Genomic DNA, 13,877 nt, shown 5'->3' with positions numbered 1-13,877 from the left:
GGGGGGGCTGCTGGAATTTTGATAGGGATTGCATTGAGTCTCCAGATCATTTTGGGTAATATGGATATCTTAACACTATTAACTTTTCCAATCCATGAACATGGAATATCTTGCCATTTATTTTGGTCTTTAATTTCTTTCAGCAGTGTTTTGTAGATTTCTGTGTACAAATATTAAGTCTTTTATATCCCTGGTTAAATTTATTCCTAGATATTCTGGTCTTTTAGATGCTATTGTAAATGGAATTGTTATAATTTCTTCAGATTATTCATTGCTAGTACACAAGAGCAAAACTGCTTTCTGCATGATCTTGTACCCTGCCATATTGCCAAACTTGAGTCACTCTAATAGGCAATAAACAATGGTGGGAAGCAGTTGTGGCTCAACTGATATAGCTTCCGCCTCCTTCTACTCTGCCTGATTGACTTTTGTCAACTTGTCAATTCCAGTTGAGATTTTTCTAGTTCTTGGTAAGCCAAATGATTTTCAAATGAATCTTGGAATTTGGGATTGTATTTTGGTTATTATGAGATTAGATCTTATTTAAATTATTTTAGCTGGCCTTCTCTGACCCCATGCCTTGTTGCTGTCAGGTGAGAGAAGAAGCTCAGGCTCCTTACTAGGCTTCTGCTGAAACATCCAGGCTGGGAGAGGGAAGGGTGTTTCTTATTGCTCCCCAAGTGGTCTCCTGTGGCTTCCACTAACACATGGGGAGAGAGGCTCATTACTGCTGGATGTCAATGTGGACAGGTGCCTCTTTACTGCCCAGCAGGAATGAAAGTCCAGGCTCCAGACTAGGCTTTCACCTTCTCTGATACCACCACTGCTTGGAGTGGGGGTATCACACAGGAGAGGTGCCATGTTAAAGCTAGGCCCTTTGGGTGGACAGAAAATAAGATCACACATTTATATTCATATTTATATTACCAACTCAAAAAGAACACTAGAGGTTTTTCTTAATTTCTTTGGCATTATATTCATATGTTTTTGCTCTTACAATGAAAATTTTAGGTTATTAGTTTAGTTGGTTTATACTAAACTATATAAAAAATGGTTTAAAAACTTCATACTAGTTTAAGATTTCTTTGCAACTGTTTTCTGTTTTTATTTTTGCATATGAATGTCTGTATTAGTCAAAGGGATGCTGATGCAAAATATCAGAAATCTGTTGGCCTTTATAAAGGTATTTATTTGGAGTAGGAGCTTACAGTTACCAGGCCATAAAGCATAAGCTACTTCCCTCACCAATGTCTTTTGCCATGTGTTGGAGCAAGATGTCTGCCGATGTCTGCCACGGTTCAGGCTTTCTGGGTTCCTCTCTTACCAGGTCTTGCTTCACTCCAGGCTCAGGTTTCCTTTCTTCCAAGGGCTTGCTTCTCTCAGGGCTCAGGGTTCCTCTTTTCCTGGGGCTTGCGCCTCTTTCCTCTGTGTGTTTACTTTCCAGGGATCCAGCTTAAGACTTCAGCATCAAACTCCAACATTAAAATCTTCCAACTCTGTCCTACGCCATGCCTTTTATCTGTGAGTTCCCACCCACCAACGGGTGAGGACTCAACACCCTACTGATGTGGCCCAATCAAAACCCTAATCATAATTTAATCATGCCCAGGTACAGACCAGTTTACAAATGTAATCCAATATCTATTTTTGGAATTCATACTATATCAAATTGCTACAATGCCTTTAGACTATATTTCACTAAGGAGCACCATGTTCAAAAATCATTTGGAAAGAAGTGCATTTGGCTCAAGTGATAGAGTCCACCTACCATATGGGAGGTCCAGGGTTCAAACCCAGGGCCTCCTGACCCTTGTAGTGAGCTGACCCACACGCAGTGCTGATACATGCAAGGAGTGCCGTGCCACGCAGGTGTGTCCCCCACGTAGGGGAGCCCCACGCGCCCTGCAAGGAGAGCCGCCCTGCACAAGGAAAGTGCAATCTGCCCAGGAGTGACGTCACACACACGGAGAGCTGATGCAGCAAGATAATGCAATGAAAAAGAGAGAACGATTCCCAGTGCCACTGACAAGGATGCAAATGGACACAGAAGAACACACAGCAAATGGACACAGAAAGCAGATTGGGGGGGGAGAAAAAAATCTTCAAAAAAAAATCATTTAGATATTCTTTTCTCCATGTAGTTATTGTACTAATCTGATACAAAATTAAATGCATTTGTCTTATGATTTCAAATTTTAGTTTGGTTCCCCTTCATTTTATTTTTTTGATATGTGAAAACACAAATGGTTCAAAGTTAAAACAATATAAGAAGATATTCAGGTCTGGTTTGGCTTTCATCCCTAATTCTCTTCCCCCCCCATAATCATTTTTATTAGTATCTGCTTTATCCTTCCAGCATTTCTTACAGCAAAATAAACAAATACATATATATTTTTCTCATTTCTACCTTTATACGCCATGTTCTGCACCTTGCTTTTTTCACTTACTATATCTTATACAAATTAGTAAATAGAGATATAGTTTATTTTTAAACCATTGCACAATATCCCTTTGTATGGGTGTGCCAGTTATAAAATCAGTCCTCTATTGATAAGACATTTGGATTGTCCCCAGTCTTTTGCTACTACAAACAATGTGGCAATGAATAACCTTGTACATGCATTGTTTCAAACTTGTGAAACTTTATCACTACTGGATTGCTAGTAGTGAGATTACTGGGACTAAAAAGTTAATCAGTCTGCCATGTTTTTTAGCTTTTGCCAAGATCTCTGTTACAGGGGTTATAGTATAAAAATACTCCTACCAGAATTGCAGGTTGTCAATTTCTCTGCAGTCTACTCAATAAAGTGTTTTTGGGTGGGGGGGTACATAGGGACCTCATATTTTTTTAATATAACATTAAAAAAAAAAAAAATGGAAAAAACAAAAAAAAACAAAGTGTTTTCAAACTTTTGGTATTTCAGAGCCATTTTACTTTGCATTTATAAAGGAGGGTAAGTATCCTTTCATATACTTAAAAGCCACTTTATTTTTTCTCCTATAAATTAAATGTAAACATCATTTAGCCATTTTTTTTTTCTTATCAGGCATGACGATTCTGGGCTACAGTTAGAAGTATTCCTCACTCTCTGACTATAAATCATCCACCTGTTTTTAACCACTTGAAAAGTTTCATTTTTTACATTGAGATTTGGTCTATTCTGAAATAGTCAATTCCAGGGCTGAGACACTGAAAATAACAGATAAGCAAAACAAATCTTGTTGGGACAGAAAATAAGAAAGTACTCAAAAACGCTGGGGATTTCTCAAAAGGACACAGAAACCAGATTGAAGGGGTACCTGCTGGCCAAATCTGGGACAGTTTGAGCAAGAAAATAAATATATGGACTATAATCCATAGAAAAAGAATCTATCAGTATGTGCTGATTTAATAAATGAATAAATAAGTAAATGAGGAAGAAGAAAAGCTCTTAAGCAGAATTGTAAGTAAAAATTACCATTTGGCAACCAGCAAAGTAAAATAACTATTTCAGGCAAGAATCCACAATAGATGCTAAAAGGAATTTAGTGACAATACAAGAACAAACAGATAATTTACAGAGTCTCATAGTATTTCTTCACAAGATACTTATCTCAAGTTGGGTTCTCCAGAATCAGATGCTGACACAGTAAGAGATTAACTAGGTGTGTGGTCATTTGGAGCTACATGTATCCCAGAAAAACATGTTCTTAAACTTAATCCATTCCTGTGTGTGTGAATCCAATGTAAGTAGGATCTTTTGATGAGGTTACTTTAGTTGAGGTGTGGCCCACCTCAACAGGATGGGTCTTAATCCTGTTACTGGGGTCCTTTAAGAGCAGAATGGAATTCAGAAAGAGAGAGTCACACAGAGGGAGCAGCCAGAAGCCGAACATCAACGGAACCTGGAAGAGAAGGGAGAGACTGCCTTATGACTTGCTATATGACAAGCTAAAGACCAAGGATGGTTGGCAGCCAGTGCCAGAACACCACAGTCTTTGGTGAGAAAGCATCACCTTGATGATGAGTAGATCTGGACTGTCTCTTAGCCAAAAAATTGTGAGCTAATCAGTTCTCATTAAGTTGACCCATTGCACAGCACTTGCTGAGCAGTCAAGGAAACTAAAACACTAGGGATCAACACAGGTGTGATATTAATTTCATGTGTCAACTTAGTTACACTATGTTGTTCAGCAGTTTGGTCAAATTATTTGGAGATGGATTTATATCCCTAGTCAGGTGACTGCACCTGTGGCTGACTGCATCTCCAATCAACAAGAGATAGCCTTTAGCAATGAGAGGAAATCTTCTCATCCACTCAGCTGGAGAGAATTACTGTCATTACCTCAGCTGGCCAGCTTTGCCTGGGGAATTCAATGTCACCTTCAACAGTTTCCAATTTGTGACCTGCCCTACAGAATTTGGACTTGCCAATCCCCAGGGTCACGTGAGCCAATTCCTATAACAGATTTTTAACATGTATGCACACACACACAATCTCCTGTAGGTTTTGTTTTGCTAGAGAGCCCTGACTAATATAACAGAAGAAAGAAAAGGAGAAGCAGCAGGATTGGGCAATGGGAGAAGTCTAACTGGAGTTCAGGATCATCAAAGCCTTAGTCAACAGACAAGAAGCTCTCAAGTGAGGAGGACCAGCCCCATCTCACTCAGTCACGGGATGGAGACTGCCCAGGAAGGATGTGACTTGAAAGAGCTGACAGCTGGAAGCTGTCTGCTGACCACACTCCACACAGCTGGTAGCAAGTCCTTCCTTGAAGGGGGATTTGAGTCATGTCTCTTTGCATCTTATTAATTACAAAAAAAATTGTACCTTCACAGAATGGAAAAACCTGGCAGACCCCTCATTAAGTGAGGACCAAAGCTAATAGCTCCCCAAATGGTACAAATAATGACTCAGCATCACTCCTTGGTTATGTTATAAATGCATAATCTAATAATGAGGAAATCTCACACAAACCCAATCTGAAGGACATTCTACCAGATAGACATGTCTGAGTCCTGAAAAATGTCATAGTCTTGAAAGGTAAGAATGAGGAACTCTTCCAGGTTAAAGTATACTAAAGAGATATGATAACTAACTTCAATATGAGATCCTAGAATGGACTGTGGAGCAGAAAAAGGAATTAGTAAAGTAACTGGCAAAGTCTGAATAAATTCTACAGATTAAGGAGAAGCACTATATTAGTGCTACCTTACTGATTTTGATAACTGTAAACTGGTTATACAAGAGAATTTCCTTTTTCTTTTTTTTTTTAAAGATTTATTTACTTCTCTCCCCTTTCCCCCAGTTGTCTGTTCTATGTGTCTGTTTGCTGCGAGTTCTTCTTTTGTCCGCTTCTGTTGTTGTCAGCGGCACGGGAAATCTGTGTCTCTCTTTTTTTGTTGCGTCATCTTGTTGTGTCAGCTCTCCATGTGTGCAGCACCATTCCTGGGCAGGCTACGCTTTCTTTCACGCTGGGCGGCTATCCTTACGGGGTGTACTCCTTGTGCGTGGGGCTCCCCTATGCGGGGGACATCCCTGCGTGGCACGGCACTCCTTGCGCGCATCAGCACTGTGCATGGGCCAGCTCCACACGGGTCAAGGAGGCCTGGGGTTTGAACCATGGACTTCCCATGTGGTAGAAGACGCCCTATCCATTGGGCCAAGTCCGCTTCCCAGAATTTCCTTTTTCTTAGGAAATAACATTGAGACATTTAGAGGTAAAGTCTGCAACTTACTCTCCAACAATTCAGAGAGAAAAAAATGAATGACGAAAAAACGTGGCAAAATAATATTTGGAAAGTCTGGGTGAAGGAAATTTCTTTGTATCATTTTTCATAAGTATGAAATTATTTCAAATAAAAAGTTAAAAATGTTAAGAAAAAAGGGAAAATTTTTTTCTATTTGTAGTTTATCCTGGTATACAGTGTGAGGTACTGACCCAATTTTATTCCTTACAAATATTTCTCCAGTTGTTCCATCTTTTCATTGATTTGAGATGTCACCTTTATCTTACTCTAAATTTCCATAATTACTGTCTATTTCTTGATATTCTATTCTGTTCCGCTGATTAATATTTCTCCACATAAGCAAACTACACAGTTTTAATGAGAGACTTTGTGGTTTAAAATCGAGTGGGTTTGCCAAAATCACTCTTCTTTTTCAGGGATTTCCTGGTTGTTCATTCATTCTTATTTACTCATATGACCTTTTCCAATCAGCTTGTCCAAAGCCTTAAAAAAAAAACGTTATCAATTGGAATTCATTTATATGTTAACTTAGGGGAGAAATGACATCTTTATATTTATACAGGCTATCCATGAACATGAAATATGAAATGTCCATCTGTTCATGTCTACTTTGCATTTTAAAGGAATGTGTTCCTCTTAGGAGTTTTGGCATACTTCTTAAGTTTATTCTCAGATATCTTATCTTTTTTGATGTTATTGTAAATAGAAACTTCCCTTCTACTATGCTTTCAAACTTTCAAACAGGTCATTGTTCATATATAAAAAAAGTATTGGTTTTTGTTTGTTGATTTTATATTTTGTCATTTTACTGAATTCTTTTTAATTAGATTTTCTGTTGTTGATTCTCTTGGCTTTTCAACATATACTATCACATCATCTGTACCCAGAAATAGTTTTCACACTTCCTTTCCAATGTATTATACCTCTAATTATTTTCTCACTGAATGTGCTAATTCAGTCTATCAATACAATGCTACATAGCAATGAACATGGTAAGCACCTTACTTTGTTCCTGGTTTTAGTGGGAATTTATCAAGTATTGGTGTACCTAGCTCTCTACCTACCTACCTATAAAGTTGTACCATTTTGTTTAAAAACACCCATTCAAAGTTGACCACAAATGCTTGGAATTGTATAGAAGTGATACGTGTATTATTTAATAAATATCATACCTGCACCAACACGTCCCCACAAGAATAAGGTTTTTTGAATTTAAATTCAAGTTCACAGACCCCTTGTTAAAACCCCTGATGTAGATTCAGGGAGATAGTAGGTGGAAAGATGACGTGGTCAGCCAAGGAAATTATTCCCAAATCCAAGTCTCTGAACCAAACCACAATGAAATGAAACATAAAGAAAAGGTAGAGGATTTTTCATAAACTAAATTAATTAAATTTAAAAGAGCAAAAGTCTTCACTGAGATTATGTTCTTTACACTTTGATGTTAGAATATTCTTTTATGAAATCAGGTTGACAAAAGATACTTTTCTGGGAAATAAAATACCTTATTATATAATATAAAGTCAGAAAGTTTATGTTCTTTCCAAATTACATTTTTTATTAGTCCATGAAGTCCAGAAGTCAGGCTAGATCTGACATAATTATATTTACAAAGTCAGTAAACCAGCCCTCTCTCTAGGAGGTCATTTTATGACCTTTTTGTGATCTTCTTCCTTCGAAGAGTCTCTTGATGTTTCTTTTAACCAAATTTCACTTACATAAAAATATTAGGAGAGGTCTTATATAATATCACATTGCTCCAAGATTCGACAACTCACAATCAAAACAAATATAATGAAAAGATTTCAAATAGGGTTTATATATTACTAAATATTTTACTGGATAAAATGTATACAGAAAAGGGCAACACTTGTAGAGTTACACAGACTGGATTTTAATTTTGGTTCTAAGTACTAACTATAAGACCTTTAACAAGATACTTAACTTCTGAATCTTTGCTTTTATCTATAAAACAAAGCTAAAAATCTTACACTTACAGAGATTTAAAAAGACATTATCAGGGAAGCGGATGTGGCTCGACTGATAGAGCGTCTGTCTACCATATGGAGGGTCCAGGGTTCGATACTCAGGGCCTCCTGACCCGTGTGGAGCTGGCCCATGCGCAGTGCTGCTGCGTGCAAGGAGTGCTATGCCACGCAGGGGTACCCCCACATAGGGGTGTCCCACATGCAAGGAGTGTGCCCTGCAAGGTAAGCCTCCCTGCACGAAAAAAGTGCAGCCTGCCCAGGAGTGGTGCCACACACATGAAGATCTGACGCAGCAAGACAACGCAACAAAAAAGAGATGTAGTTTCCCGGGTGCCCCCTGACAATGGAAGTGGATGCAAAAGAACACACAGCAAATGGACACTGAGAAACAGACAACAGGGGGAAGGGGAGAGAAATAAATAAAAATAAATCTTAAAAAAAAAAAAAAAAGACATTATACAAGTGAAGTCCCTTATACTATATGCCAGTCTCATAGAGGGTTTCCTATGAATTTAATTTAATGGATTTAATCAAAGATGTAAAGAACCTGCACACAAAAATATAAAACACTGGTAAAAGAAATCAAAGAGGACCTAAACAAATGGAAGGATATTACATGCTCATATATTGGAAGACTAAACATTGTTACGATGTCAGTTCTACCCAAAGCAATTTACTGATTCAATGCAATCCCAATCAAAATTCCAAAAACCTTCTTTGCATAAAAGGCAAAACTAAACATCACATTTGTGTGGAAGGGCAAGGAGCTCCAAAAGCCAAAATCATCTTGAAAAAGAACAAAGCTGGAGGACTCACCCTCAATTTAAAAAGTTATTAGGAAGCTACAATAATCAAAGGAGCATGCTGCTGGCACAAGGACAGACATATGGACCAATGGAATCATACTGAGAATTCAGAAATAAACCTTCATATCTACAGTCAATTGATTTTTAACAAGAGCACCAATTCAATGGGGGAAAGAACAGTCTGTTCAACAAACGGTGCTTGGAAAAACATATCTGCTTGCAAAAGAAGATGGATCCCTACATACAAAAGGTACATAAGCGCATAGAAAAGTTAACACAAAATGGATCAAAAACCTCAATATAAGGATCAAAACTAGAATATTTCTAGAAGAAAAGCATCTTTAGGACCTTGGGATAGGCAATGGTTAATTAAACTTTATACCAAAAGCACGTACAACTAAAGAAAAAATACATAAATAGGATTTCAACAAATTTAAAAACTTTTTTATATCATAGGACTTCATCATAAAAATAAAAAGACAACCTACATAATAGAGAAGATATTTGGAAACCATATATCTGATGAGGGTTTAAAATCCAGAATAAAGAAATCCTTTAACTCAATAACAAAAAGATAAACAACCCAATTAAAATTGGCAAAAGACTAGCTAGACATTTCTCCAAAAGATACACAAATGGCCAAATAGCACATGAAAAGATGCTCAATATTATTAGCCGTTAGGGAAATGCAAATCAAAACCACAACGAGGTACCATTCCATGCTCACTAGAATGGCTAAAATTTAAAAAACAGGAAATAACGAAATGCTGGAGAGAATGTGGAGAAATAAGAACACTACTTTACTGCTGGTAGGAGTAAAAGGTGCAGCCACTATCAAAAACAGTTTGGTAGTGCTTCAGAAAATTATGTATACGGAAGTGGACTTGGCCCAATGGATAGGCCTACCATATGGGAGGTCCACGGTTCAAACCCTGGGCTTCCTTGACCCGTGTGGAGCTGGCCCACACGCAGTGCTGATGTGCGCAAGAGTGCCCTGCCACACAGGGGTGTCCCCTGCGTAGGGGGCCCCACAAGCAAAGAGTGCGCCCCGTAAGGAGAGCCGCCCAGCGCGAAAGAAAGTGCAGCCTGCCCAAGAATGGCTCCGCACACACGGAGAGCTGACACAACAAGATGATGCAACAAAAAGAAACACAAATTCCTGGTACAGCTGATAAGGATAGAAGTGGTCAAAGAAGAACACACAGCGAATGGAAACAGAGAGCAGACAACTGAGGGGGAAGGGAAAATAAATAAATAAAAATAAATCTTTAAAAAAGTAGAAGTATAGTAATATTATTTCATTGATTGTAAGAAAGGTACCACACTAATGTGAAATGTCAACAACAGGGAAAACCACGTGTGTGAGTTGGATATATGAAAACTCTAGTTTCTATGTGCTTTTTCTGCAAAGCTACAACTTTTTTTTTTTTAATTTTAAAAAGATAATTGAACAAAATAACAGCAACATAATGTTAGGTTCATAACATAAAATGTATGACAACAATAGAAGTATGCTTTTGTAAGGTATATAAGAAATAGTATATCACTTGATGGTAGATTGTGGTAAGTTAAATATGTATTTTATTGTACTAGGCTATAATGTATCCCCCCCCACTCCCCCAAAATTCATGTTTGTCCTGCAACTTTAGTATGTGGCCTTATTTAAAAATAGGGTCACTGCAGATAAGATCAATTAAGTTAAATCCTAAGAGAGTAGAGTGGGCCCTTTATCCAATATGACTGGTATATCCTTACAAGAAAAGGAGGAGAACCTGAGAGACAGATACAGATAGGAAAATGCTAGGTGCCACGTGAAGACGAAGGCAGGGATTGGAGTTATCTATCTACAAGCCAAGGATCACCAAGGATTGCCTACACCCACCAGAAGCTAGAACGCATGGGACAGATTCTTCCCTACAGAACTGAAAGGGAGCATGGCCCTGCTGATAACTTGATTTCAGATCTCTAGCATCCAGAACTGTGAGAGAAAAAATTTCTGTTGTTTTAAGCCACCCAGTTTGTGCTACTTTGTTATGGCAGCCCTAGAAAACCAATACAACTATAAATCCTACAGTGACCACTAAAATTTTAAAAAGTTACAGCTAATAAGCAAAGGAGATAAATTAGTTCATAAAAAATACTCAAGTAATCCCCAAAAAAGGCAGAAAAAGGAAAAGGGAACAAAGAACAGATGGGACAGATACAAATAGCAAGATTATAGCGTTAAACCTAACCGTATCAATAATCACATTAACTGGAAACAGTTAAAACACTGCAATTAAAAGGCAGAGATTTTCAGAATGGATAGGAAAGCCAATAAAGCAATTATATGTTACATGCAAGAAGCACATGTTAAATATAAACACACAAACAAGTTAAAAGTAAAAGAACAAACAACTGCAAGCAAGAGAGTCCTATCCATCAGCCATGTGAGATGGAAGCCCCCTGTCAATTAGAGGTGGAGTGGGCATCATCATCCCAGAATCTCAAGATTGGAGAATAAAATATGGACTAGAGTGGACTTACTGGTATTCTACTATAGACTTACTGTGATCTAGCAGCAGCAGAAATTATATCGTTGATGTGGAAACAGTGGCCACTAGAGGTGCTGAAGGCAGGGAGAGGGAAAACGTGTAATAAGGGGGTATTTTCAGGACTTAGGAATTGTCTTGAATGACACTGCAAGGACAGACACAAGCCATTATATATCCTACCATAATGTACAGAATTGAGTGGGAGAGAGTAAACGACAATGTAAACTATAATCCACATTTAGTGGCAATGCTCCAAAATGTGTTCATCAATTGCAAAGAATGTACCACATTAATGAAAGAAGCCGTTAATGTGGGGAAAAAGTGGGAGGTGTGGGGAATGGGGCATATGAGAATCTCTTATTTTTTTTTTTATGTAATCTAAGTATTAAAAAAAAAAAAAAGCAAGAGACCAATAACACTAATCGATCTTTACTTCTTTCCTGAGAGCCATTTAAACCCAATTCTGTCTTCACTATTACTCCCAGTAGGGTGGATTTTTAAAATATATTGCTAAACTATTAAGTTACGGAGGCTGGATGGATATAATGAGGGCCTGTCAGTCATAAACAACTTATTTGTTCAATGAGTGAAAGCCTACCGGGGCCAGGTATTTTTCTTGCCTGGGATATTTAGGAACCTTCTTTTGCTGCATTTTAGGAGAAACTACCGGTATAAATAGAGCTCCACAGTAAGCAACCAAGAAAATTATAATCAGGCCATGTACCGTCTCATCCATTCTGCCTTAAAGCAACATTGTGCTTAAATTAGTGGATGCAGACTCGAAAGAAATGAACTTTAAAAAGGGGCAAGTACCACCAAAAATCATAGGCGGGTGCTCACTGGTACCCTAGGGCTAACCTGCTTCACGAGGAGAGGTCACGAAAAGACACCGACTTGGCACCCGCACCCGCCTGCTCTAACCCTTCCGCGCTGTTCGGACCCGGGGATAAACAAAAGCAAACACAAGCAAACAACAACAACAAACTGTACAAAGCTCGATTGCTCCCGACCCAAGAAGAACCCTTCTGAACAGCCCTTTCCCTGAGGAACGTGGGGCGTCACGGCTCCACGGCACAAACCAGGAAGCGATCACCGCTGGGCTCCCGGGCTAGCCGCGTCCCACCCCCGCCACCGCGGGCAGCGGCATCGCCCCGGCGCCGCCACCTCCCGCCGGGAAGGAGCGCAGCCCCGCCGCGCGCCGCGCGGGCCTAACAAAGGGGGCCGAGAAGGGCCCTCGGGCCGCCCGGGAAGCTCAGGTCTCGGCGACCCGTGGGAGCCGCGTCTGGGCAGGGCTCGCCCCCCACCCCGGGTTCCCGCGGCGCGGCGCCGGGCGCAGGCCCCGCCACTCGGGGGCGGCCGTAGCCCGCACAGGCCCAGCCCGGCTCCCCGCGGCGCGGCCTCCGCCCCCGGCCCGGGCCGCGGCGTCGCGCGGTACTCACACACGCACAGCTCCACCACGTACGCGTAGTAGGACCAGACCACCACGAAGGCGATGAAGAGCACCGGCACCCAGCCCACCGTGCGCTGGCAGCAGCGCCAGAACGTCCACGGCGCCATGTTCGGCCGCCGACGGCCGTGCCCAGCGCCCTCGGCCTCCGGGAGCGCCAGAGCGCCGGGGGCGGCACGGGCGGGTCCGGCGGGGCCTCGGCCGGGTCCTCCGCGGCCCAGGAAACGCGCTCCCGAGCGAAAGGCGGAGGCGGCGCCGAGACCCCGCCCCTCGCGGTGCCCAGCCCGGTGCCGCCCCCACCCGCGCCCCGCCGCCCCCTCCCCCCCGCGGCCCGCCTCCCAGCGGGCGGGGCCTGCGGCCGGCACCGCCCCCGGCGCGTGGCGGGCTGGCGCGGAGCCCAGTGCGCAGGTGCGCGCGAGGGGGGCGGGGCCTGCCCGGCGTTCGCCGCGGTGGGGCCCCGGAAGGACCCTTCTGGGTGATGAAGACGTGAATGGCTTGCGGATCAAGGCTCGAGGGGGCAGGGTGGGTTACCGAAAATGATTCCTCAGCCGCTTTGTGGGCCTCGAGGGAAAGGAAGAAAGGGGCATTCTGACCTCCCTAGCTACAAGCTCTCGCTCCCGGGGTCGAATGGTTGAAGCACTTTTTCAAATATGACAAGGCCATGCCTCTCCCCAGCGTGCAGGCGGGGAATGCAAATCGTTATAAAGCTCCTCCGGGGACTATGGTGCATCTCTCTGGTTAAGAAACCCTGTGCTTAGAAATAATTTAGACCATGTTTCAGGTTTAAGCTCTTCATTTTTTGAAGATGGAATCGCCGGATGCCCGAAATTTAGGATAGAAGTCATGTAGAGTCTGTTACTTTGATTTGAAACCCAAATTCAAGGTTGAGTTGCCGGAAGTAGAGCATGTAAACGCATGCCGCTCTACCCCTCCTCCACGCGCAACCCAAGGGATTACTGGAAGTTTTCAGGTTCTAGAATGAATTTGCAACTGGAGAACCTGGCTAAGTAATGCCTGTAATCATAATAGAACCTAGAAGTATCGCTGTGAAAACATCATAATAGAAGGCCAAAAGCATGACTAGCATGTCACTTTTGGTTAAATTGAGGTTTTAATTAGCTATTGCTCACTAAAATCTCTGTGAAACAGACTTGCCCCTTTAAGACAAAGATAATAAAAGCAAATAATTTAATCACTACACATTAGTCCTAGAAGTAATAAAGGCTATATATACTTTGTTCTCCCAGATTTTATACCTTAAAAATCATTTTAGTTAGTGGCAAGCTGACATTAGTTTCTGGGCATTAAAGCAGATAGTAGATGGAATTCAGCTTATTTCCCACAGAGGCTGGACAGGAGGGTTAGAATTCA

At 41.2% G+C, this 13,877-nt stretch overlaps 1 protein-coding gene across 11 annotated transcripts in view; it reads right to left on the bottom strand.

Moving 5' to 3' along the window:
* Positions 1-12,802, bottom strand: part of ZDHHC20 (zinc finger DHHC-type palmitoyltransferase 20) — a 65,238-nt gene extending 52,436 nt beyond the window's left edge. For 9 of the 11 annotated variants that reach the window (XR_011645797.1, XR_011645799.1, XR_011645794.1 and 6 more), the window contains exon 1: positions 12,499-12,802. Coding sequence is in view for 3 of the 11 variants with exons in the window: in XM_058277061.2 (XP_058133044.1) it covers positions 12,499-12,616 (118 nt within the window). In the remaining 8 variants the exon portion in view is untranslated. Of the gene's footprint in view, positions 1-3,774; positions 3,886-12,498 lie in introns of all 11 variants that reach the window. The other 2 variants (XM_071208183.1, XM_071208184.1) reach the window with 2 other exon arrangements.
* Between the last annotated feature and the right edge of the window lie 1,075 nt (positions 12,803-13,877).

Source organism: Dasypus novemcinctus, chromosome 15 (genome assembly GCF_030445035.2).
Source record: "Dasypus novemcinctus isolate mDasNov1 chromosome 15, mDasNov1.1.hap2, whole genome shotgun sequence".
In the NCBI taxonomy this organism is placed as follows: domain Eukaryota; kingdom Metazoa; phylum Chordata; class Mammalia; order Cingulata; family Dasypodidae; genus Dasypus; species Dasypus novemcinctus.
The sequence above is the reverse complement of the archived record's forward strand: the minus strand, read 5'-3'. Positions and strand labels throughout refer to the sequence as shown.